The sequence below is a fragment of the Exophiala spinifera genome, assembly GCF_000836115.1.
Source record: "Exophiala spinifera strain CBS 89968 unplaced genomic scaffold supercont1.1, whole genome shotgun sequence".
Classification (NCBI taxonomy): Eukaryota; Fungi; Ascomycota; class Eurotiomycetes; order Chaetothyriales; family Herpotrichiellaceae; genus Exophiala; species Exophiala spinifera.
In genome coordinates, this window is record NW_015622513.1 from 4169482 (window position 1) to 4194001 (window position 24520).

A 24520-nucleotide genomic window follows, 5' to 3' on the forward strand; every position below is an offset into this window, starting at 1 on the left:
CTTTATGTCATCAAACCCTAGCGCTTCTCGATGCCTCGACGACGAGAAGGTGGCGATCTCTGTGCCATCTTCATCCATGCCGGAGCCGGTTTCCACAGTCGCCTGAATGAGAAAATTCATCTGGCTGCCGTCAACGATGCTGCACTGGTCGCCATGGCGGTCTTGAAGAATGGAGGGAGTGCCACCGACGCTGTTGAAATGGCCATTAGGCTTCTCGAAGATAAAGAGATTACAAATGCTGGGTACGGGAGTAATTTGACCATGGACGGCTCAGTCGAATGCGATGCTACACTGGTCGATTACAAGGGTCGCAGCGGCGCTGTGGGGGCGATGGCTCAGGTGAAGAACCCCATCGCAGCAGCCCGCATCGTCCTTGACGAATCGATCAAACCGTTGACACTTTCACGTGTTCCACCGAATCTACTTGTCGGAGCAGGAGCCACTGACTTCGCCCATGCAAAGGGGCTACCCATACTGCCACCTGACTTCCTGGTGTCAGCGGGCGCTCGAGATCGCTGGATGCGGTGGAAACAGGACTTGCGGAATGTAGAAGACAGGGCTAGCAGGACCCAGACTCTCGAGCAGAGACCTGCTAGCGGGCAGCTCACTGTGTCTCCCAAGTCTAGCAGGACCCGCACTGCCAACCAAACCGCTCCCCCTGAACGACAATCGGATCTACCGTCCATATCCTCTGTCATTGAGTCCGTTCAAGATGTGCCTGCCGGTAGCACACTCACTCGCAGTCGAGAAGACAGGTCGAGCTTGCCGAATGCAGGAGGCACGGTATCAAGCAGAGCATCAATATCAACCCCAGACAACGAAGCCGACAATGACTCTGGAGTCGATGATAATCTCCAATGGCTAGCGTCGCCTCCTAAACGGCAGAAAATGAGCGGCCCGTCAGATGGATCAATGGATTTCGAAAATCCACTCACCCAATCAGAAGCATGCCTGACAACAAAGCAGGACTCCGACGAGAATGAAGGACGAGAGGATGATATTACAGATACTGTCGGAGCCATTGCTGTCGACTGCTTCGGTCGAATAGCTGCGGGCTCGTCTTCAGGAGGCATCGGCATGAAGCGCAAAGGTCGGTGTGGTCCAGCAGCACTTGTCGGGGTCGGGACTGCAGTCATCCCCGTCGACCCAGACGACCTCTCCGAAACGTCTGTAGCCACACTAACGAGCGGCACGGGTGAGCACATGGCAATTACAAGCGCTGCAGCCATAGCGGCGGAGCGCATCTACACTTCGACGAGAAAAAGAGAGACGCGGCTCGAGCGGTGTAACGAGGATGAAGCCTTGCATGCAGTGATTACTCGAGATTTCTTGCAACATCCAGGAGTTGCCAGCAGTCCCTGTCAAGGTGCAATTGGGATTTTGGCGGTGAAGAAGACTCGCGACGGGATTTACTTTTATTTCGGACACAGTACAGAGTCCTTCGTGATTGCGTCAATGCATTCCGAGGAACGCAGGCCGGTTTGCACCATGTCGCGAAACAATGGGCCGGGGTCTATCGCACAAGGCGGGCGGGTTTCACGGTCGCGGACGTGATGATCTCTGCAAAAGTGAGGGCTCGAAATGCCTTGGCTTCTGGAAAGAGTTGATGTCGAACCGAGCCGCCTCAATGACAAAGTTTGTAACAGTATGGAGATGGAGCAAACGCTGCAGATGGACGGAATGTCTGCTGAAGCGGCAAAGATCAGCGTTACTCTGAAGATGCACGAGATGACAGGGACGGTGAACAAGCGGTCATGGGTGGACCTATCATCAGACAAACCTAGCACTCACTCTTGAAACACGAGACACCTAAGCATCTCCAAGCACCGAATACCCATGTACAGATAATCAAAATCCTATTTCTATTGCTACAGCCAACACAAGGTGGTTAGTAGGTGTTATGCGTTCTCTGGATATTGTGTCTGTCTTAGAATTTGGTTATGTTGTGGGATCTCTTAGTTTCTCGATCCCGTTTTCTCAGACCCGGGCTTGAATGGTAGCGGTGGGTATTTGCATACTGATTGCTATTTGCTACCCACCTATGTGTTTCTAGGAACTCTAGCACCTGTCGTGTGATTGGGAGGGAGGGTGGTACTGTGCTACAGGACCCCTGAAGAAGAGAAATTAAGTCGGGTTGGGATGTGTGTGGCTTCACTTCAACGGGCCGCCGCAGCCGCCGGTGCCGCCTGTTTCTTCCTCGTCTTCTTGGGCACGACGACGACGGGCCTGGCGCCGTACTGTCCGACGGTCAAGTGTGTGCCGCAGGTGAGACAGTCTCCGTTTTCCGGCACGGCGCAAAAGATGCTCAGACAGATGCTGCAGACGAAGCCGATGCTGACGACGTTGCGGTGGCAGAAGCACGCGGCCCGGAAGTCGACGTCGATGCGCGTCGGGAGAATCAAGTGCCGGGCCCGTGTCGTGGGGCTGGGAAGGAGCGCGAGGAGAAGGTAGGTGAGGAAAGCCTGTGAGGCCGATGAGCCTGAGCCTGAGTCTGGAGTTGACAAGGATGAGGATGGAGATGACGACGGATGTGGACCTGGTTTCTTGTTCTTGTTGGTGGTTGATGTTGATCTTGACGACGACGACGACGACGACGACGTGGGTAGTTCGACGGGGATGAAAATCCCGTGCGTGGCGTCGGCGGCTTGTTGTAAGAAGACAGTCGAATCCGATGACGTGGTCGTCGTCGTCGTGGTTGTAGTGGTGGTGGTGGATTGGTCTTGATCTGATTGTTTATGGTTGTGGTTTTGGTATTGGTCGCCGGAGGATGGAGTTGTAGTTCTAGTTCTTGTACTAGTGTTGTCGCTGCTGCTCCCAGGGAGAGGAAGTTGAAGAATGTCAATCGGGATTGAGAGACGTTGGCATGCGAAAATGGCATTCATGATGGGAATGTACTGGTGGGCCAGGTCAGTCGAGGGCGAAGCTGAAATCAACAGGATACGCGATTGCAGGGCAGAGTTTGTCGCTGACGATCCGGCAGCGGTAGGGTCTGTAGCTGCTGCCGCTGACACTTCAAGCCCGCCGGCGGCACCGGTACCAGATGCCGCCGCTACGTTGCCACTGCTCCCGATTAGAGATTCGGCGTGGGAAATGGATTCGCGATTGATGTACGATAGGGCCAGCGTCAAGGCTCCGGCAATCATGGTAGACGTGCTGCTTGAGACCGAGGCCGGGGTGGAGCTGGTGAGAAGGGTGGCGAGGTTTTGGATAAGTTCTTGCTCCACGAGACGGAACGGTCGGTATTTGTTCCCCTCTGATGATGAGGACGGTGATGACGGGTTTGTTGTAGGAGGAGGAGGAGGGGGCTTGAGGTCAAGTTTGATCCGTTTGGATTGTGATGCATATGGATCCAACGACGACGACGATAACGGCTTCTGTGACAAGGACGAGTAGTCACGCTGTTGAGATCGAGGAAGCTTTTGCTCGGTAGGAGTTGGGTAGAGCCATTGAGCCTTGTCGCAATGAGAGGCGATGACGGCAATCTTGTTGGTGTAGTTTGCGGCGAGGTGGGCGTTGATGAAGACCAGGAGATTGGCGACAGCGCTGGAGAAGCTGAGTGTGGGTGAGAGCAGGGACCATGCGGCTGGGTTCGTGTCGAGAATGATGGTCAAGAGAGACGGGGATTGTTCTGAGATACAGGTTAGAGTGGCGTTGTATGGTTGATTCAGCCTTGTGTTGGAGTTTGTGAGGGCGAGATCACGCCAGTGATGATGAGAGATAGTTATGAGCCGTGTTTGGCACGGTGTGGATGGAAAAGTCGGCTGATTGGGGCGCTGGTGAATTCAATCTTACCTTGAGATGGCTTTTCAAAGTGATCAGAAGCGTCTACGGCATTCATGGTGTTGTGGGGATGGTCAAGGTGTGGTTGAGGTTGATGAGGGAGTGATGAAAAATCGCCGTATATTGACACTACACGATTAATGCGTGTAGGGTAGGTGCCTACATACAGTACAAATACGCGTTTACGGAGAGGTTCGTGTTTGGAGTCACCCAAACACCAGCAACACTACCTGGGTACGAGTGTGTATTCGAGTAGCTAACACCACATGTCATCAGTAATTTATATATCAGAGTAGATTGAATCTTCTTGTGACGAACTGGTTCCAACCAGAGGGCAACGTGGGAATCTACCGGACTCCAACATGCAGAGGTCAGTCAATGCTGTCGAATACAGTTTATCTGGGTAGTTTTGGGTATGAGGAGTCGTCCCAACACAATTCTCGATGGAGCCTCTTTAGCCTCAGCAGGTTCGTTTTAGGCATGCCCTCTAGGACCTAGGGAGCACAAGCCACCGCCGATGAACGCTATCTCGGCGCTGTTAGGCACCTGTCTGGGCACCTACGCGTCCCTGGAACCCCAGGCGATACGGTGATTCCCTGCATTTGTCACCCACGTCCATTTCCTTAACAAACACCCTGGCACTGCCTGATCCTCTACCGAACCTCAACTCACTCAACTCGGCGTCCGATTTTTCTCCCTCGACATTAATCAAGTCTGCACAAAATTTCTTTTTCTTTGCCATCCACGTGGTCCTCATCAACACCATCCAACGCTCTGCAGTCCGCGTACCTTTGCATCTCACTCCCACGGTCTGCAGTGCTGGTGGTGCTTATTCTTCCCACTCTCGCCATCCCACGTTCAAAAGAACAACAAAAAACAAATTTCCCGCCAATCATCAACAAACTACCACGCTGCAATATTTGTTATCCTTGTTCGACCATCATCTGGCCATTCTCTTCTCCCATCTCGAGCACCACCAGAACCGAATTCGCCGATAGGTCCGTCGGCTGACCAATTCCCCTGTCCATCTCTCTGACCCGTCACCTCTGTCAACTTTCGCCTCCCTATCAAACCCTACGTCTTCTGCCGTCTTCCAGACCCAGTTCACGCCACGGCCTTGTCTTTGCCCAAAATCTTATATATCATGTCCGACGCTTCATAGTCTCACCTCGCCCTCGCGGTGTCTTGCTGTCTCTCTTCTCCCCTGATTCCGCCACTTTCTGCCTAGCGACGACTCTTCATGGTCAGAGCATACCCAATCTCGACACCCTCTTCAATGTCGAAGATGGCAGCCCTTCAGCGGATGACCCGGAAATTATCCGAAGAGCGCGCCTCCGGTCTGGCCAAAGAAGCCCTCGAATTATCCTTGTCGGGCGACAAGGCGGTACGTGTGACTGTCCAATTCCATCCCGCCACATTCTCCCACTGACATACTGGTGTAGCAAGCGTCTCGAAAACTACGAGAGGCGGCAGCCCTGGGCCACGACAATCCAGACGTTCAAGCCGCTTTTTTGGCTATTCACAACGATCAGCTTGGTTCGCCGCTCCGTGATCTGTGCCGGAGATACGCCTTGTACCACGACAACACCGCCGGAGACGAGGCGGTGAATTATTTGAAAAGTTCCGATGCCTCCAATGCCGCTCCTGTTGCGCTCGAATGTCTACAGATTGTTCTCGAGAGTCTGCCCACCACCCTCTCATCTGCCCAGGATTTCATCATAGCCGAGCTCGCCAGGCAAAGTCAGCCCGTACGCCAATATTTTGCCTCGGAGCTCCAGGTATCGACAACAGAATTCTTTGAGAACGTCTATGAACGTGGCGATGATGCTGCGAACTGCCTCCGCACCATCGTCCTTGACGGCACGCTGTGGCGGTCGGAAGATGACCGACTCCGCGTCGAAGATGATCTCTTCCAGCTCTTTCTCGCCAAGTTGATGGAGACGGGCCATGACCATGATGGTCGCGCCCTGAAAGGCATCGCACTTTTGTTGATCGCCGATACCCAGCGACTACATACCTTTATTGACGGTGAAGCTTTCGAGGCTCTAATGGGCTCGCTCGACCTCAGATTACCTGCTGAAGTCCGAGGGCAAGCCACGCTCGTCCTCTCCAAGTTCTTTGAAGTTGCAGACAGCACCGGCCAAGACTTTCTGTACACCTACATTCGAAAGCACGTTCAGAGACAAAAGGGTGATGATCTCGTGCTGGCATTTTCCGCTAGTGCACACCTGTTCCCCGTCGTGCCTACCATGATGGCCCAGCTGTTCTTGACTGAAGGTTTCCTGTCATCCATCATGCCACTTCTGGACAGGCAATTTAGCAATCCTATAGTCCACGATGCCTTTCTCATGCTGGTCAACGCTGCCTGTTTGGACGGGGCCTGTCGCACGGCCATTGCACAATACTGTACCTCCTGGCTCGCTCATAAAGTCAGCAATGGGTCTGGAAAGCAACCTTCGCTCGCAGCCACGGTTTTGGCAAAACTGAGAACATCTGGTGCCAGGGCGGGGGACCAGAGAGCCAACCAGGCGGATGAAGATGTCAGTGAACTTGTTGATCTTTTCAAATCTACTCTTGTCGTTGAAGAAGGAAGAAATGTATCTGACTCGATTGAAGGCCTTGCGTACACATCTTTGAAACCCGAGGTTAAGGAATCCCTTGCCAAAGATGCGGCTTTTTTGAAATCTCTACTCGACACGTTGAACTCCTCTCACGATTCACCCGAAGTGGTTGTCGGTGGATTAAGCATCATCTCAAACTTGACCCAATATGCCCCGACTTTGTCCGAGGAACAGAAAAGAATATCACAATTGAAAGCCTACGCTAATGCCACAAAACCTGCCGATCCTAGTCCTCTCGAGAACGAGGACCATGTACGAGCACGTTGCTCTGCGGTGGTTGAAGCAGGGGTGGTCACGACCTTGGTCAAACTCAACAAACGCCGTTCGCCCGCTACATCCCAACTGACGGATCGCATATTACTGTCCTTGTCCAAGAATTCCAAAGACAGAGGGAAAATCGCTCAGGAGGGTGCGCTAAAGCTCTTGATCCTGCACGCCCAAAAGAATTTGGAGTCTCCAGAAAACCACAACGCAAGTACCGACGCCGCTCATGCTCTGGCACGAGTATTGATATCGCTCAATCCATCGCACGTCTTTGTGGCAGGCTCAACGCCACACGTTACAGATGCTGTGATACCGCTTGTGGCACTACTGAAGACACCACGCGGCCAGCCTTTCAGTAGTGATAACCCACGAGATCTTCTGGCTGTGTTTGAAAGCTTACTTGCCCTTACCAATCTCGCATCAGCCCCGGAACCCAGCGCGGCAAACAGCATCATCAAAACTGCCTGGGACGAGATCGAGGAGTTGTTGCTAGGAAACAATAGCATGATTCGACGAGCCGCATGCGAGTTGATCTGCAACTTGACGGTCCATCCCGCCTGTGCCGAGAAGTTTGCCGACGGGTCGAATCGCGCAGGTCAACGGCTCCATTTGCTCATAGCCATGGCCGACGTGGACGATATGCCCACGAGGAGAGCGGCCAGCGGTGCATTGGCCATGTTGACTGAAGAGTATTCGTCCGTGGTTGCGGGACTTCTGGAGTTTGACCGCTCGCCTGAAATCCTGTTGGATCTGTGCCAGGATGACGACGCGGGTGTCATCCACAGGGGTCTCGTGGCCGTGAGGAATATGGTGTTGTGCGAAGATGAGGAGGACAAGACGCTTTCCACCAGGGCGAGAAACGCATTCAAACGACATGATGCTGTCGAGAAGTTGAAAGCGTGCCTGAAAAAGACCGAGGATCCGACCTTGTTACAAATTGGCGTTGAAGCACTCAAATCTCTCGTTGAGTGAAACGCGACAAGAACCCAACAACAAAACCAATATCTTCCCCTACCTACTCCCTACCAGCATCTTACCTGAATTTTCCGCTTACCTACCTGCCACCTACCGCCTTCCGCCTTCCACCTACTACACCCTACTTTACCAGCCTACCGCCTTCTCCCGCCTGAAATACCCTAGAATGGAGGCTCGAGACTTGAGACGCAGCTCTCACCTTCTTAGGTCACCCACGACCGCCGGACCTTTTCACCTTTTATTTTCACGACTTTATGATATCAAAGAAAATTCGAACCTATGGTTTTTTTTATTTGCATTGCCTGCTTCTTTATCCAGACTTGGTTCGCGGGCGAGATAGACCAGAGTGCGTTGCATTGCGTTGCGTTGAGACGGTGAATGTTTCCGATCCGATCCAGTTCAATCCACAACACAACTTACGAAGACGCAAATCGAAATCGAAACCGAAATCGAAAATGCGAATAACGAAATGAACAACTTCCGGTGGTTTTTGCTTTACTTTGGAGCACAGAGGTATTGCCATTTTTTTTCTGGCTTGCACTAAGCATTTCGGCTTACGGCGTGTGTGGGCATGGGTCGTGATGTACCTTATGTGCCAAGGTGGATTTTTTTCTCTTCCACAATCATACAGTTGCAAATTCTATCTGAACGAGCGAGGTTTTTGGCGCCGCAGGTAATGACAGACACGCAGGCCTACGAGTATGGACATGATCAGGGACACGACTACCTCAGGAAGTTTAGAAAGCCTCGTACGCCCATCGCATGGAGTCGGCCTATACGAACATCAGGCACCTAGTTAGGTAGATTAGATTGCCATCGACGTCAAGTACGTATCTGCTACAGTTGCATTTACAAATGATGTACATTTTCGAAAACGTATCCTTTCTCCCGCCACAGATGCTGTATTTTCCCCCCCTTCTTGTGCATACTTTCGATGTAATCGTGATTCATTTGATTTGTCCTCATTTTGAACACGACAGGTGTGCGTGGCCTTTTTGGCTGTCGTCGACGTGCCCTTAGTTACTAACGTCGGCTTGACTGCTTCCGATTCAAGACTCAAGATTGAAAGTCCCAATACAGAAGACACGAGCTCCAAATCTCACGACCTAAGTAAGCAACCCTTGCTAGGCCGCATCTCATCGCCATATCGACCATTTCACGGTACGACGGCTTGCCAAACTACACTGTACTGCGCACGGTACACGGCACACGGGACATTCCGACCAGGGGCTTTTGCCCACCAGGCTTGAACGTCATCTCCCCCTGTCAGGTGTGGTGTAATACCAAGAAGGAGACGGAACAAGTACGTTTGTTGAAGTATTCACTCATCCCCTACCTCCCAAAGAGATAGGCAGAGCAGATGGATATTTGCGTGAATAACCCCAGCAACTCTCTCTAATCATGGCAGCCACCAACAGCCTGGAGGAGCGCATTGACTCTCCGAGAGGTTCCTGCAATGGCAATGGTGAGAAGCAGCGTCACAACCCCGTTTCCCCATCACACTGCGTGCAAGAGTCCCCTTGACATGTCGTACCAATCGCTAGTCCAGAAGACAGTACGACTACTGCACCTCCAAACTACTGTTCTACAGCTCAAACGTGGACATTTGGCGAAACCAGGTTCTTGTCTTCTCCTGAAGGTGGTGGAATCCACTGGCGCCGCTTCACGTGCGTCCTGTGTAATAACTTCAATCGCATATAGGTACTATGTCTGGCCTCTGGTTCAAAACTCGCGTCTGAAGTCGTATAGGCGAAGCGTATGTTAGGACCCGGGCCCGATGCTTGACATGATCGATCATTGACCAGGTTAGGAGTCGTCTCGGATATATTATTCAAGGGTCTAGTGGCTGGGATAGGTTTCGTCTGTTCATCTCTTGCGCTCCGCCGACGGAATGTTTTCGTGTGAGTGTTATCCAGCAGCTGTGTCCTGCTATTCTGCTGCTGCTGCGGCTGCTGCTCTTTGGATCGTTTGGTGATTGCTCTCAACTCTGATAGTTCTTTCCTGAGTTGGGCTTGTTCTTCGATAGAGGATTGATTCAGATGTTGCATATGCTTCAGAAGAGCTCGAGATTCTTGTAATTGTCGCTCGAATCCAGCCACAGTCTCTTCCATTTGAGCTTTCACTTGTGCTCTCTCCCGCTCAGCAACGTTCAGCTTTTCTCGCAACTCGGTCTCTAGTTCTGCACTTCTCTTTGCGCGGTCACGCTCACTATCCTTCACCTTTTGAAGCTGCCCTCTCAACTCACTCGCCGTGAGCGCTAGTTGAGTGATGGTATCTGCTTGCTCGTTGTTTGCTTCCAAAGCAGCTTTATAACGTGCTTCAGCGATGTCCACGCTGGCCTTCAGATGAGATATGGAATTGTTGAGATGCAAGAACCTACTGTTGATCCTCGCATGCTCACCAATCGTCATTTCGCTCGAGTGGGTGCCGTCTTCTAGGGTAGGCTGGTCAGATTTCAGCTGCCGGCGAACGGCGTACCTTAGAGAATTTTGGCGAGTCGAGGGTACAAATACCAAGTCGCCATCATCGTTCTGCTCTGACAAATCCGAAGCCGATTTTTTTGCTTCAGAAATGTGGTTCAAGAAAACACTACACTCTTTCACAAACATTTCGACCTTCTCCACAGGCTTGAGCGAGATAGCCTCCTCAGAGATAGGAAGAGACGCCCACTCGTTTAGAATGCTGCATCCCCGAGCGTACATGACTTTACGCATATTGGGATTGTGGGCGGGTAGTGGCGGACTTATGCCAGACTTGATCGCGGCGTCCAGGATGATTGTGTATTCAGGCAATTTCCGACATGTGACGCAGAGGTCTAGCATACGGTAGATCAAGCGTACGAAGCCCTTGTACGTGTATGCTGCGATGGTTGATGCGTGTTCGATTGAACGGCGGAGCCAGATTTGCCCCTTCTCCCAATTGCTGTGTCGTGTGTAGTACGTTAGAAAGCTTCTGAACAAATGGTTTTTCCTGAAGGCACCATAGTCCATCTCTCGTAACAAAGATAGCCAGCCTTCCGCCCGCTCAGGTTGTTCGCACCGTAGAGCTGCATATATCAACACCTGCAGCAACCTCACATTCAAGGACGCTGGGACAGGGAGGTCTAGGCCATTTGCATGCACTATTTTCCATTTGCTGACAACATTGACTCTTGTATCCGACCTCGTGATCTCCGGTAGAATGTGGTTCAGGGAACGAGAATCACAGACTTGACCGATCTGCAACAGGATGTAGAACACTGCGTCATCGTTCAGTGGCAACATGCTTTTCTTCAAGGCTGCAATAACATAGTAGGCCAAGCTGTAGTTCCCATTGGTTGAAAAACTTCGGATCAGGTTGATGTATGAGGATACAGACAGGACGTCAGTGCTCTCCAAGAGTACTTGTCCAAAGCGATTTGTGAGGTCGACCACGTTTATGTTCCCTGCACGGAATGCAGCTGTCAGATCCCGGATAGAACTGTTCAGATCAGATCTGGACGCTTGAGCTTCGATACGAGGGGCAGCGCGGAGTAGATCTTCTCGGCGTCTGAATGTTTTCATCTCCTTCCTAGTCATCCGCAACATCTCGATCAGTCGGTTGCTGTCCTGAGAGAACTCGACATTCTCTGGGTCAGCAGCATCCTCTCCTGGAACGAGACTGAAGAAGGGGCTCGGTCCGACCTGGAGGTGGAGGAGTAGTCTCAGGGATAGCATGATAGCGTTGAGCCGATGATATCTCTGGAAACCAGCGAGCTCAGCCGGTGAGAACCTTGCATTTTCGTATACTTCGGCAGGCTTCAGGTCTCCCATCTGCTTCGCATAGCTCCGCAACCCAGAGTTGTGGACATTCGGCCCCCGATCTTCCTCGTCCTCTTCCCACAAAGGCACATCCACTTCGTCATCGAATCTCTCTTCCGCGTCTACTCGAGCCCTTGCAGCCGTCGAATACCCGCGTCTCTGATGGGACAGTCCTCCATGGGAACCCCGAAGCTGAAGAACATTTCTAATTCGGCGTTCTCGTTCGTTGATCTCTTTAATCTCTTCTTGAATACCGAAGAGTTTATCATCCCAGTCCTTTCTTTGCTTTGCTTTCCAGCTGGTGTCAACTATGAGCACTGCGGCAAGCACAGGAGCGAGGAAAATAGTGAATACATCGTTGAACGTTGGACGGCGTCTGAGCGGAGCTGTGGTCGTCTTGCGTACCAATAAAGGTGTGGTTGTTTCGATCAAACGGAGACGAGGACAACCGCTGAGTCTAGGCCTGGGTAATTGGGCCCATAGTGCTCGCATCTCCCGAGCATATATCTCCCACCACTCCCTGACCGAGCATAGGGTTGGGAGAGGAGAAAGAGAAGGAATAGTGCTGCGGGAAACAAATGTGCATGCGGTGGAATGACATGCTTCGAATCCCATTCACCGCAAGCTGTATGCCGGTCACGTGCAAAGCTGGAAATGATTCTTGTCAGTCTTATCGTGGCTCTTCCTGGCAGTTGCACAGGCACGCTCGTGTTCTTGTCAGACACCTCATATATTGCTGCTCGCCATTTGGTAGAACTCAAGGTTCAAGCCAAGTACTCCTCAACATACACGATGCGTGCGTTGAGGTTATCTTAACCCCCGGGGCAATACGATCCTTCTCACGTTTATACTAGCGACTCTTCTTCGACACCAGATGTGAGGTACCTCACGGAGTCATATGGCTGCCAGGAGCCGACACCTGCCTGAGATCAAGGCTCACGACAAAAAGGATGGCTTCGTGCCTGCGCGTCCACACTCGTCGAAGCTTGTCTCGTGGAAATCCTTCCGACGTCGACGTGTGATCCTTGCCATAGTCGTGATATGGCTCCTCTATCTGTTTTTCAAGAACATCCCTACAGACTTGCCTCCAGTCTCAGAACGCTACGATTCGCGCTTCGGTCGATTGACTCCCGGGCTACAACAGCAGCAAGCCTGGCAACGTCAAGAACAAACTGGCACTGAACAAGATCACAGTTATGAAGGCCCCATAGCGTTCCTAAACCTCGCAAAGTCCCTGCGAGGGCTCTCCGCTACTCGCACCGCGAAGGGCGATGTTCTGTTTGCCGTTTCACGATTAGAGAGCATACCACGAATACTTCCCATCGCTTGTGCCATGGCACAGATCGACCGAACGCGTGTACACGTCGCATTCATGGGACGATCAATTGCGAAGTGGGCAGACATAAAGGCTTTGAACGGAGTTCCACGCGACGGCTGCGATGTGCTGCTCCATGATGCGCGGCCAGACTTTCCTACGTTGTCTTCTGAGACGAGGTTGGGTGTTAGTGCTAGGGCGAGCCTGGGACACATTCATTCAATTGTACAGCTTAGTGCGGTACTGGTTGGCGGCGAAGACTTTGAGGCCGGCTATTTTGTCAAGGCTTTGAGAGAGAAAGCCAATGCGCTGGGTCTTTCCCTGATCACTCTCCCTGGTGGCGGCCTCGGAAGTCTCTCATGGATTGCTTCGCTGGGAGCTTCATCCCTAAATCATGTCAGCAAGATCCACGTCGACATTGTGATTCAGGCACAGCCCGAGTCTGCGGCAGCGCTCATTCGACTTCTACGGTCAATCAAAGAAGCTGACTACTCTGGGTGGTCGGTACCACGCCTGATTGTTGAGCTGCCATCCGATCCCGACCCATTTCTTTCTGAATACCTTGCACGCTTCCAATGGCCTTCTGATGGCAGTAGTGGCAACACCAAGCTGGTTGTAAGACGTCGAGTCGACAAGAGTCTTCTGTCACCTGCCCAAGCATCCCTGCGGACCATTGAGTCGTTCTACCCTTTGAACCCTTCTGAGTCTCACGTCCTTCTCCTCTCGCCCCGGGCCGAGCTCTCGCACAGCTACTTTCAGCTGTTGATGTATACGCTGCTGGAATACAAGTATGCTGCAAGGAGGACAGATCTGGTAAACCGCCTCGTTGGGTTCTCACTAGATCTTCCAACCCAAGCCCCAGACCTCAAAACGGAGGCACCCTGGTCGGCAAGTCGGCTGAATGAGCCACTCGTCCTTTGGCAAGTGCCCAACGCGAATGCAGCCTTGTATTTTGGTGAGCGATGGATGGAGTTGCATTCCTTCTTGTCCCTTCGACTAGAGACTGATCCCGAGTTATCTCGAAGGGCGACATCTACGCCAGCCATATCTCAGGAGTTCCCCTCTTGGTTGCAGTCTATGCAAGAAATGATGCAAGCACGTGATTACTGGATGATGTACCCAAACTATGCGGCTGCTCTAGGTTCCGCAGCAGTGACGATGCATCATGAATTGCCCAATTCTCCGGAGGAGTTTATGCAAGACCAAGCCGACCAGCAAGCCACAGAGACGAACAGGCTCCAGATATCGGAGGAGCAGGCACTCACAGCAAACGATGAAGTAGAGCGGTTGACCCGAAAAGAGCACAGGAGATATCCTGCTTCTCTCGTGACGCCGCTCTTGGAATCTATGAGCCCGGGAATGCGGCAGAGCACCCTCGTTGATGCCATACCGATGATATCGTACAGTGGCACTAAGATTCCATGGGCAGAGTCTCGAGATTGGGCGTCTCAGTTTGCTCAGGATTTCGCCCAGACGGTTGGAGGCTGCGCTAGCTACGACCCGGAGAGCCAGGGAAGCGGCGCTGTCGAGTCACTCTTCTGTGTGGCGAGAGAATAGAATAGATACGAGTACTGTAATAATGTGATGCTCACCTGAGCCTAATTAGATCATCCTTACACTGACCGAGACACTCCGGAAGCAGTGTTCGCCGAGCCTTCTCACACGTAGAATTCACCACGGAATCCACCAGCGAGGTACTCGTACGTGATGGCATTGTTTCAGGACGGCAAGAGGTGCCCAGGATCGACATGATCGTGCCGCATGTGTAAACTATGGTGCGCCAGGACTAGGCCTGGGCCAGACCCTTGGGTGTCAGAGGCGTCGCCAGCCTCAACTGGCTCGGAACGCGGAGCATGATGACGGTCGCGCTTTTACAGGGACGAGGCATGGAGTGGTGGGCGGCGATCGCAGCGAAAATCGAAGATCTGACAGCCTGTGTGAAAATGCTGAGGGTCATCAGCCATGGAGAGCGATCGAAGGGCACTGAGGGATGAATAGCTGGAGAGATCCACCACTCGTCGTTCTGTCTTTGTCGCAACCTCATTCAGATGTATATCGCACCATCAGAATCCGCAGTAGTCTAGTAGATCCTGGGCTGATGAGAATGAAGTTCGTATATAGATATGTCGCACGTGGGAATTCTCGTGTTTGATTACGAGCATTGGATGTTTTCTGTAGGTGCTGGCAGCTACCTAGTTGCACGCCGTAGTGATGTGATGATGGCGCAGGGAGGCACTAACTCAGAGTCTGCCCCTCTATCAGAAACCCCTCTTCTCTCTCACACACATACTGTACCTCACCTAGTGAAGCTACAGCGACGCTCCATCTCACGTCGGTCGCCAACTTTCTTTGAAATGCTTTCCTTCTTATTATTGCCTCGTTTGTCTATTGTGTTTACAGCTGCTGCGGACCACACTGGCTGGCGTCGACAGGGATCGTGCACTACTGCATCATGTCATGGCGCTAGGGATGCAGCGTTGCCGCGTCCAAGAATTCCTCCTCTCCCCAATCACTCCCCTCGATGAACGCCTCGACCAGCATATCCGCCCCCTCAGATGTCGATGCCTCTCCCTCCTGCTCCTACTCGTACTGTCTCCTCTCTGGCCACCGTTATCAACACTGCCCCTCCTCCTCGTCTTCTCGCCATCGAGACCAGACTCGACCCATCTTTTTCTACGTCGACAGCCCTCCCGCTCGCCGCTAATGCACGCCGTTATTTGTCCTCTGGCGAATTACTGAATGGGGCCCCCCCGGCTTCTGCAGCCTCTCAATCGCCTCTTGTACCGTCGTTCCAACCCTGGTTCCCCGGTAGCAGGAGCCCGATGCTTGGGCCACTTACTGGCTCGCGCTCAACTCTCCAACACTTGCCGGCTAGTGGCCCACCACCATCCTCCAGCATTCGAGGGCTGGCTCCTCCTCCAGACATCCACCCAGATACTGGACATGCACTTCTGACAGACTCGCCTTGCTCTTGTACTGCTATACACACCTGTTACTGTTGCCAACCGCTCGTCCTTAGCAGTTGCTCTCTACAACTGTTTGGCCTCACTCGCATAGTTTGTCGGGCTTGTCTCTCTGTACCGATACGAGCGTTGTCACGAGCCTGTCATTGTTCATTGTCTTTGGATCCACAGGTACCTCGGTCACCCCTCCCTAACACATCCGCCCTCAGACAGCCTGCCAGCATTGAGATATCTTGAACAGCTACATTGGATCAAGACTTAAGCCATACCACCTGCCATTGTGCAGGTCTGGCTAGGACTCCTGCAGAACCAGGATGAGCCTGTAGTTCGAGTCGCTCAGGGTTGATTTCTATACCAACCCTACAGACTGCAACTACTCGTGCAACTATGGCTACAGTCGTGGTCCAGCAACAACCCTCCCTACGACAATCTACTACTCCCCCTCCTACCATTACATTCAACCAGCCTCGCTCCTCAACACCCGTCCCCAACAAACACCTGCCATATTGTCCTCCAGGACCGGTGCCATCGCAATCGCAGATCACCCCACCTAATTCACCACCGCTTAAGAATGTTGCCCCAAAGCCTACTTCGCTCCTTTATCCTCCGCACAATTATACGAGACTATGTAATTCTCCGCCCATCTATGGCATCAGCCCAAAGGACCTCGCCGATGCGCTTCAGCACTATGCCTCTCAGCCACTTCCCAACCCCAGTGCCGTCTTCCCTTGGCTCCACGGACTTCATCCCGAGAATAGCATACAAATGGCATTCTTTGTGGCAAGGAAGAAGTCGCTCAGGCGCATACCAAAGTGTCTTCGCGGCATCACGATCATAAAAGCTGGAGGAGATCTAAGCCGGGCTCGCATCAAGGGTGCTGTTGCTCCTGACGAGATCCTGAATTTGTCCGACAGTAATGGCAAGGGTTTTGTGGATTGCGACCCAAGAGAAGGCTTTTCCGTACGCAACTTTCACATCCAAGCGGCCAAAATGGCTCTCGTTTCGGATATAGTCGTGTATGGAGACGAAGACACCGATGCTCGCATCGTCAAGTCGGTCGCTGAAAGGACGGCTGCCGTTCAGAAGAAATGGCGAAAGGAGCTGGAGAGTGCGGGACATTGTCCCGAGGTCTTCAACACCTTTGTCCTCACCCAGCGTTTTGAGGACTTTGAACATGAGTATCCTGAGCTGGTAGCCGTCGACTCTAGGGGCCAATACCCGGACCACTGTTTGGACTTTCTCCAACAAGAGCGACGCGAAATGTGTGCCATGTCCAAAGCGTCGGAGATCTCTCAGGGCGTATTTCAAGGGCCATCTCCAGGACCATACACACTTCCACCGTCAACTATGGATGATCCTTCTTTTGACCTCTACATTGAGGCTAGTGACCATGCGGCTCTCCCCGATGACCGTTTACTTGCGAGCAAATTGAAGCAGCTCCAGAGTCGACGAGAAGGCGACAGGCCTGTTCACATGGCCTTTCCCAGCTCCGGAAGCATATTGCCCCCATCGTGGTCACAAGGCGAGGTTGATGGCATCTTGCGTATGTGCAGGTGGTTATATGAGCTCACGCATGTTATGAAGCCTGTGAGCAACACCCACGATGATGACGGTGACATCCAGATGACGGAGTTTTCTGCCCAACCCAGACGTATACTCATACACTGCGCTGATGGGTACACGGAGACATCGATGCTTACTGTCGCCTACTTCATGTTTGCTGAAGGTCTACCGGTGCACGATGCTTGGATACGCCTGCATACCGAGAAAAAAAGGAATTTCTTTGCGTATCCTTCCGATGTAGCTCTTTTGGTGGCCATGCAGGATCGGGTTCTCCAGGAGAGTCCCAAGTTTGCGGGCAAGAGAGAGATTCCAGCGATCGAAGCACCTGCGTGGATGAACAAGTTAGACGGCAGTCTCCCTAGTCGGATTCTGCCTTACATGTACCTGGGAAATCTAACACACGCGAACAACCCGGAGATGCTACGTCTGTTAGGCATTCGCCGCATCCTCAGTGTCGGCGAGCCTGTGTCTTGGTCTGACGAGCAGGTCAAGTCTTGGGGTCGTGGGAATTTGCTCATGGTGGATCGCGTTCAGGATAACGGGATTGATGAGCTCTCTCCCGAGATGGATCGATGTCTAAAGTTCATCGGTAAGTTTCGTTTTGTCCATTCAGATACAGTCCTGGAAGCTCACATTTTCGCCTGCAGAGAAAGGCAAATCTGATGGAACTGCTACACTGGTGCATTGTCGTGTGGGAGTCAGTCGGTCAGCAACTATTTGTATTGCTGAAGTCATGGCAAGTCAAGGCTTGAGTTTCCCAAGAGCATAGTAAGTCTAGCATTCATGTCTACCCCGTCGACAGGCCTCAAATGTTCAACCGAATCGCTAACTATGATTTTTGCAGTTGTTTTGTGCGTGCGCGGCGGCTCAACGTTATCATACAACCTCATCTCAGGTTCGTGTATGAATTGATGAAATGGGATGAACAGCAGCAGGCGAAGAGAGGAAAGGTCATCAATAGAGAACTCGACTGGGCCGTCGTTGCAAGAGAGATTGCAGCAATGAATCGGCCTTATTCGCGAAACTGAGACTTTCAGTGTTGCTGGCTTGCCATGACCGAAGTGGGACTACCTTCTCTTCGACACGTGGTTTCAGAGCCGTGCGCGACGAAGGGAAGTTTTGGATATTCTCAGTCTAACCGTGACTAGGAAGTGGTCTGTTGTGTGTTCATGATATGACGAGGTGATGAGTTTTATGCTTGTTGATATGAATACGGACGGATGCGTGTATGAAGTAATGATGTGATGAGCCTTTTTTGGGGGGATTATGGGTTTTGAAACATCTCTATGGGTTGGCATGGTCCCTGTTGAATGAATACTCAGCCAGACGGAAAGACGAAATACTGGAATTGTGGTACTGGCATGGATTCCAAAGACTTGAGTTCGATTGCTTTTGTCCGCAGTTGTACGTGGTGCATACGTACATGTATTTTCTCTGTGTCCATCTTGGATGGTTGTATTTGTTGAGACACGAATATTGTGTTTGTTGAATTGGAAAGAAAAAGGGGTTTCTAGGTCAATTGACGACTTTTTTTAGGACTGCGATTTTGATAATCAAGCTCGTTTGTTTTGTTTCCGGAGAGAAGTGTTTTGGATTGATCTCGACATATGTACATTACTTAGGTTAGTTTCAAGGTCAAGGAGGCCTCACTGGCCTCCGGTCGCTTCCTCGGTCGGACATCTTCCACAATATCACACTCGAACGACCACACCCGAGTCCGCCATGTGAAGTCCATTGACTTCGGCGCTGGGAAGCCTCTCTCTCTCTCTCTCTCTCAGGCACTTCGGGTAACTGAAGCATGAGTTGAAGTTTGGGGGACAAGTGTACGGAGGAGCAGAGAAAGGCGAAGCGCTGTGCCGCATTGATCACGTGGATTGTGACCTACGGTGCTACCAACGGACTGAGACGGCCCAATAATGCCAAGGCTGTACAAAAAGTTGGAGGAGAGAGTCGCCAGCTTCATAGCGCCCATGAGCTTCTTCTTCTCATCGGACATTTGTGACAGATATCTACAGCATCCTTCTATCAGTCCTTGGACTTGACATCACTCGAGCCACTTCAACCGCCCTTGTACACGGTAGCCTTTCAACGATCATCCTCTTTTATTTCCACAATCCTTGACCTCTCTTTCAACCATCGCCCAGCATGGTCCGTCTTGAGGAACTCGAAGATGAACATTTCATTAACAAGCCCGACTCTACCTCTGACGGTGCCCTACTAGTCGACGACGACGAAGATTATACTGATACTGGTGAGTTGATTCCGTTATTGCTCTCTTACGCGGCTGTGCCTGCATTCTACGGCCCTGTCATTGTCTCTGTCTCTCCATGTCTGTACCTGTTTTGTATTCTATTCAGTCTTCTGTGGTGGCGGCGACGACGACGACGACGAGGGAGAAAATGCTTGATTTCTACAATGTGCAATGATCTCAGGCGCTGACGTATTCTTCTTTTACTTAGATTCCGAGATCTCCAGCGACGCAGGCAGTGAACCAGACCTCGACGAGTCCCTCCTTGATCGACTGAGCGCCCTCCGCGACATCGTCCCGCCCAAGACACGCGCAAAGATCTCCAGCGTCACTTCGACACTGTACAATGCCACCTCCACGACGGTGACCTATTCCGGCAAGGGCCTGTGGGTGCTCGCGACGAGTATCCTGTTGCTCGGCATCCCGTACGCTCTCGCGCTCGGCGATGAGCAGCAGTTCATCGAGGAGGAGAAGCAGAGACAGATGATGGCCGAAGGTGCGCAGGGGTTGATTCAGTCCGGCGAGCCTGGACAGGAGCAGGCCAGACCTGCGTTGTAAAAACAAAAAATCACAATCAAAACACCTTGAACGCCGCTAGACATTTTCCACGGGGATATGTTGATTCACCTGAGCTTTGGTGGTGGTGTTCGTGGTTGTCGTGCGTGATGGAGATTTGTTTAGGCGTTGGGACGTCTCTTGTGTTGTGCTCTGCTGGTTGTGGCGGTGGTGGCGGCGGCACTTTCCACCCATCCTCTAGAGACATCGATGCAAACCTGACTTGCTCGACGGCTTCACAGGTTCAACATAACTCGGCTCAACTCAACATCGACATGGACACTTAGTCTATGTGTTCTCTTGATACAAGCGACCGAGGCACAGAGCATTGTGAGGAGCCAGGTGTCTTGATTTTGGGATTCAAGAGAAGGAGAACAAAGCACCTACGAGCGATGGAGACAGGGGAGCTTCAACCCGCAATGCAACAAAGAGATGTACAGAAGGTGAATAGGTGGAGTGGTGGGATGTAGGATTACGGATTACTTTTTGTATCATAACGCAACAGAAACGAGAACCAATCTACCCTTTTTTTTCAACTGGAGACAACCGCCACGGGGACAACCACAAAGTACCAATCCTATGAGTATGGGTTGATCATTGACATCGAGAGTCCAGCGTGGCCTGGGAATCGGGTTCTTACAGTTGCCCAACTTGGATCTTTTTGCTTAGGGGGTTCGTGCCGGGGAGGCGATCCCACGCTCGCGAAGGGATGCAACATGTACCTGAGGTACTACCTTACCTACCTAGGGTACTCGGTAATTTTTTTTTTGGGTCCGCGGGACTCGTGCTCGGGGACAGGTGGTAGGTGTATCGGTGTGGTTGTCTCCGAATATCGGGCGTTCCTGTACTCTGTACCGACGTATCAAAAGCAAACAAAGTCTTCTCGTCTCTTATCTACCAGGGGAACCGCAGGTACGTACACCCTTGGCCGATCCGTTCACTCACGACGTCGGGGACGCGAGCTGTACGGAATTTACTCTTTGAGATTTCCCCCCGTGCCCACATCCCAAGGTTGAGTTTCAACAATTGACCCGAGTCACGGCCAGATCTGCACTCGAACTCCCCCCTCGACGCTGAGTCGTGGTCGTGTACGGATAGACGGTTTGGGCTCGTCGAGTTTGAACTCTAATCACAAGACACTGTACGACACGGCACGTGGATCTGGAGGCAGGTCAGGTATATACGAGAAGGACGAACCATGGCACCCATCTCATCTCATTGTGAAGCACATGGCTTTTTCCTTGTCTCTTGCATTCAAAGACAAAATGAAAGTCAAACTAGGTACATATAGGTACCAAAATGGCCAGAATCCATCCTCCACCTGCCTAGGTAGGCACCCGTCGTCGCGAGCCGAGCAACCTCGATCAAATCCTCTCAATTGCTTTTTGTCATCCTTCAAACGACTAGCTCATTTCATAATCTGCGCAGGTAACATAGATCCTGGCAAACAGATCCAGTTCTCTAATCGCCTTCGGAATCTGACTCGAGAGCTCTCATGACCCGGTACTTGTCTCCAGACCACTCTCTAATCGTCCCGTGTGCTCTGGCTCTGATAGCTCCAACACGACCCTTGGACCGACCGCCCTTTTTGTCAAAGTCCTCCATGCCCAGTCTTGCATCGTTGAGGTCGTTTTCGAAATCCGCCCAGAGATCGGCAATGACGCCGGTTTCCTGCATTGAGTCCACGATACCCTCGGCTTGTTTCTCGCGTTTCTTCTTGTTCATCTTGTCTCTCGCGACAATGGCGTCGGCTGACAAAACGCCCTGCTCCTCGAGATACGCCATGAGCGATTCGTTGAGATGATACTTCCAGTGTGTCAGTTTGTGACCCATCTCTGCATTCGCCGCGCAGAACCTTCCGAGATAGAAACGTCGCTGTTCAGAGGGCAGTAGGTGGCCTTGCTCATCGTACGTGACGCCGTCGTCCCGGTCCTGGCCGTCTTCGTCATCAGACAGTTCGACGGGCTCCAAAGTCTTCTGATAGTATGGCTCGCCCGAGAACTTGAACTCGTAGCGAGCAGGGTGGTTGACTCGATTACACGCATCGCAGGTGCGAATGTTGTCTTCGTCCAAGCCTGGTAGTGCGACAACCTTCATCATAGGTCTTGCTAGGATGGTGTTCTTGAAGTCAGTGCCCCAGGCAGCAGAGATCAGCCGACTTCCGGCTTGGGCTTTGACCTGGTCATCGACGCGAGAGAATGCCAAAGTGTACAATTCATCGTCGCGAGAGAACGCTGGTGCAATCTTGTTCTTGACAAGCCATTCGATGATATGAGGAAATAGTTCTCGTGGTTTTGCGGACGCGAACGATGTAAACTGGAGGGGAATGTCTGGATGGGGTCGGCCCAGGCGTCCAGTTGAATCATCTTCAATGAAGTCGTCTTCGTCCTCGACTTGTTCAACTATCGATTCTTGGTCAGTGTCAACAGAGGAATGTGCAGATCCTTGTTCGGTGTTGTAGGCTGCGGGTTGTCCAATAAGCCGGAGGTCGACCATTTCTTCAGATACCTCCTCCTCATCATTATCATCGTCAGAATCTACAATTCGGGGCACCTTCTCGCCAGCCCGTCGACGTCTCAAAAGTTCAAAATGTTCTCTTGTTTTGTCGCGTTCTGTGCTTACAGGCCCGCCGCGTGTGCGGGAGGTGACGACGATTTCACCATCGTCGGAGTCTTGTAGGTCATGTAGATCTTCCTCTAGCTCTTCCTGTTCCTCCCGAGTTCGTCGTGAGCTGTGTTTGACAGAGGACCTTGAGACGATCGGCTTGTGTTTAGGCTCGTTCGCGTCGCTGTCCGAGGAGATATACTCAATACTATTGTCATCTGCGATGAAATCATCTGCTTTCCTCCTCTGTGTCTTCCGCCCGGTTCGTGTGGGGCCCGGTGACGCCGACTCATATTGGACTTCGTCGTCATTCACGACGAACGGGTCCTTTGCCTCTGGTTGGGGCTTTCGTCGTCTTCTTTGTGTTGGTTTTGAGATCATGACAAGGTCATCGTCGTCGGTGGTCTCAGCTGAGCCAAGATCTGACAGCTTTGTCGACAGCCGACGAACTGGCGTAGAAAGATCACCGGAGTGGCTACTATCGAACCGCAGTGACCTTGACGGCGGAGACGATGATCTGTGGCTGAATCCCCCAGAGCGCCGGTTCCGCAGTGAGCTGACTACACCAACATCTCGTATCGGAGATGAACTTGTAATATTGAACCTTGATGACCGTCTCAGCGGAGGAGAACTATGCAGATCAGTGGCAGGAGTGTCAGCGAGGATTTTCCGTCTCTTCTTCGCAGACACTACAACATCATCGTCCTCGGATTCCTCATCTTGCGGCACTGCTACTGATCGTACGAGTGGAGACGAGGGTATAGAATCTGGTGTATTATGTGGTTCCCGGGCTAGGAGTCGTCAGATGGGACGTTTTTGGGTGATCGGTTTCGTACTCACCATGCCGCATGGTTTCATGCTGCGAAGATGGTTCGGGAGTAGGAAGCGTCGCAACGTCCTCGTCAGCATTTCCGGAGCTTCCTATGGACAATCCTCTTGATCCCCGGTATCTTACACTGGCCAACCGATCTTGAATAGCATGACTGTAGTTCGCCTTTGCCGGTGAGGACGAGGGTAGAGGAGAGAACTGGAGGGTAGTTTGATTCTTCTTTTGACTGCGCACCGATCGCCGTGGAGCTGCAGGCCTACCCCGACCAGCCATAGTAAGGTATCTAGGGAGGGATGCAAGTAGGAGTGGCTGTGGGTTGCGGAAGTACGGGTGCGGACGAAATGTTCTGAGGAAGAACCATCCGTGGGACGAGGTCGACGTCAGCGCTCGAAATACAGTAGAGTTCACTGCAACGCCCGCTGTTTGAGTCGTCGCATGTTGTTTTGGAGAAATCGCAGGGCAGCTTAGCAAGTCAATCAGGCTGAACTGTTCCAGCAATTATTCGCATCGCATAAGAGACGCGTTCCCGACGATGGAACACGATGTCACGTGAAGGAGATGGTACCATGTGCATATACGAGTACGAGGTGTGGCTTCCCTGGGGCACGAGCGCGAGCAATAGTGGCTGGATAACTGCATTAACTAATCATCACCAGCCACAGTTTAGCTCAGCATTGGTTGGGTGGGACGTTCATCCTGACAGACTCAATAGCCAGGATTTTACGTCATTGTGTGGAGGGAGATCGAGTTGGTTTTGCCTGATGTTCCCATTGAGGAAAACTGTGCAGCACAGATTGGGGAGAGCGATCGCGATGAGACCCTGAATGGAGCATCGAGTGCTGTTGATTGCAGAACGATGACGATGCGGATGGAGCCCATCAATGTCCATCCTCAAGAGTTCAGAGATCAGATCTGACAGTGCAGATGCCAGGTGTCAAGAATCGCGAGAACGTACTAGAATCAGCTGTACGAGCAGTCGACAAAAAAGAGACGAGAGCCAGGCACAAGAATATGCTGGACCTCC

General features: G+C 52.0%; 8 protein-coding genes across 8 annotated transcripts; 5 read left to right on the top strand and 3 right to left on the bottom strand.

The window, feature by feature from the left end:
• Positions 1-30: 30 nt before the first annotated feature.
• On the top strand, positions 31-1554 carry PV08_01524 (uncharacterized protein; the record flags this gene model as incomplete). The annotated part of the gene is made up of 1 exon (XM_016375885.1): positions 31-1554. One exon carries the CDS (start codon positions 31-33, stop codon positions 1552-1554), a length of 1524 nt encoding a protein of 507 aa, XP_016241161.1.
• Positions 1555-2156: 602 nt separating this feature from the next.
• On the bottom strand, positions 2157-3838 carry PV08_01525 (uncharacterized protein; the record flags this gene model as incomplete). Its single annotated transcript, XM_016375886.1, has 2 exons — positions 2157-3628; positions 3793-3838. The coding sequence occupies 2 exons, from the start codon at positions 3836-3838 to the stop codon at positions 2157-2159; spliced, it is 1518 nt and encodes a 505-aa protein (XP_016241162.1).
• A 1227-nt stretch (positions 3839-5065) lies between these two features.
• On the top strand, positions 5066-7637 carry PV08_01526 (uncharacterized protein; the record flags this gene model as incomplete). Its single annotated transcript, XM_016375887.1, has 2 exons — positions 5066-5164; positions 5223-7637. 2 exons carry the CDS (start codon positions 5066-5068, stop codon positions 7635-7637), a joined length of 2514 nt encoding a protein of 837 aa, XP_016241163.1.
• Positions 7638-9232: 1595 nt separating this feature from the next.
• PV08_01527 (uncharacterized protein) lies at positions 9233-11911 on the bottom strand (the record flags this gene model as incomplete). Its single annotated transcript, XM_016375888.1, has 1 exon — positions 9233-11911. The coding sequence occupies one exon, from the start codon at positions 11909-11911 to the stop codon at positions 9233-9235; it is 2679 nt and encodes an 892-aa protein (XP_016241164.1).
• A 406-nt stretch (positions 11912-12317) lies between these two features.
• Positions 12318-14291, top strand: PV08_01528 (uncharacterized protein; the record flags this gene model as incomplete). Its single annotated transcript, XM_016375889.1, has 1 exon — positions 12318-14291. One exon carries the CDS (start codon positions 12318-12320, stop codon positions 14289-14291), a length of 1974 nt encoding a protein of 657 aa, XP_016241165.1.
• A 1793-nt stretch (positions 14292-16084) lies between these two features.
• Positions 16085-18288, top strand: PV08_01529 (uncharacterized protein; the record flags this gene model as incomplete). Its single annotated transcript, XM_016375890.1, has 3 exons — positions 16085-17849; positions 17908-18028; positions 18105-18288. The coding sequence occupies 3 exons, from the start codon at positions 16085-16087 to the stop codon at positions 18286-18288; spliced, it is 2070 nt and encodes a 689-aa protein (XP_016241166.1).
• Positions 18289-19405: 1117 nt separating this feature from the next.
• PV08_01530 (uncharacterized protein) lies at positions 19406-20066 on the top strand (the record flags this gene model as incomplete). The annotated part of the gene is made up of 2 exons (XM_016375891.1): positions 19406-19511; positions 19720-20066. 2 exons carry the CDS (start codon positions 19406-19408, stop codon positions 20064-20066), a joined length of 453 nt encoding a protein of 150 aa, XP_016241167.1.
• Positions 20067-21524: 1458 nt separating this feature from the next.
• PV08_01531 (uncharacterized protein) lies at positions 21525-23769 on the bottom strand (the record flags this gene model as incomplete). Its single annotated transcript, XM_016375892.1, has 2 exons — positions 21525-23458; positions 23508-23769. 2 exons carry the CDS (start codon positions 23767-23769, stop codon positions 21525-21527), a joined length of 2196 nt encoding a protein of 731 aa, XP_016241168.1.
• Positions 23770-24520: the final 751 nt, after the last annotated feature.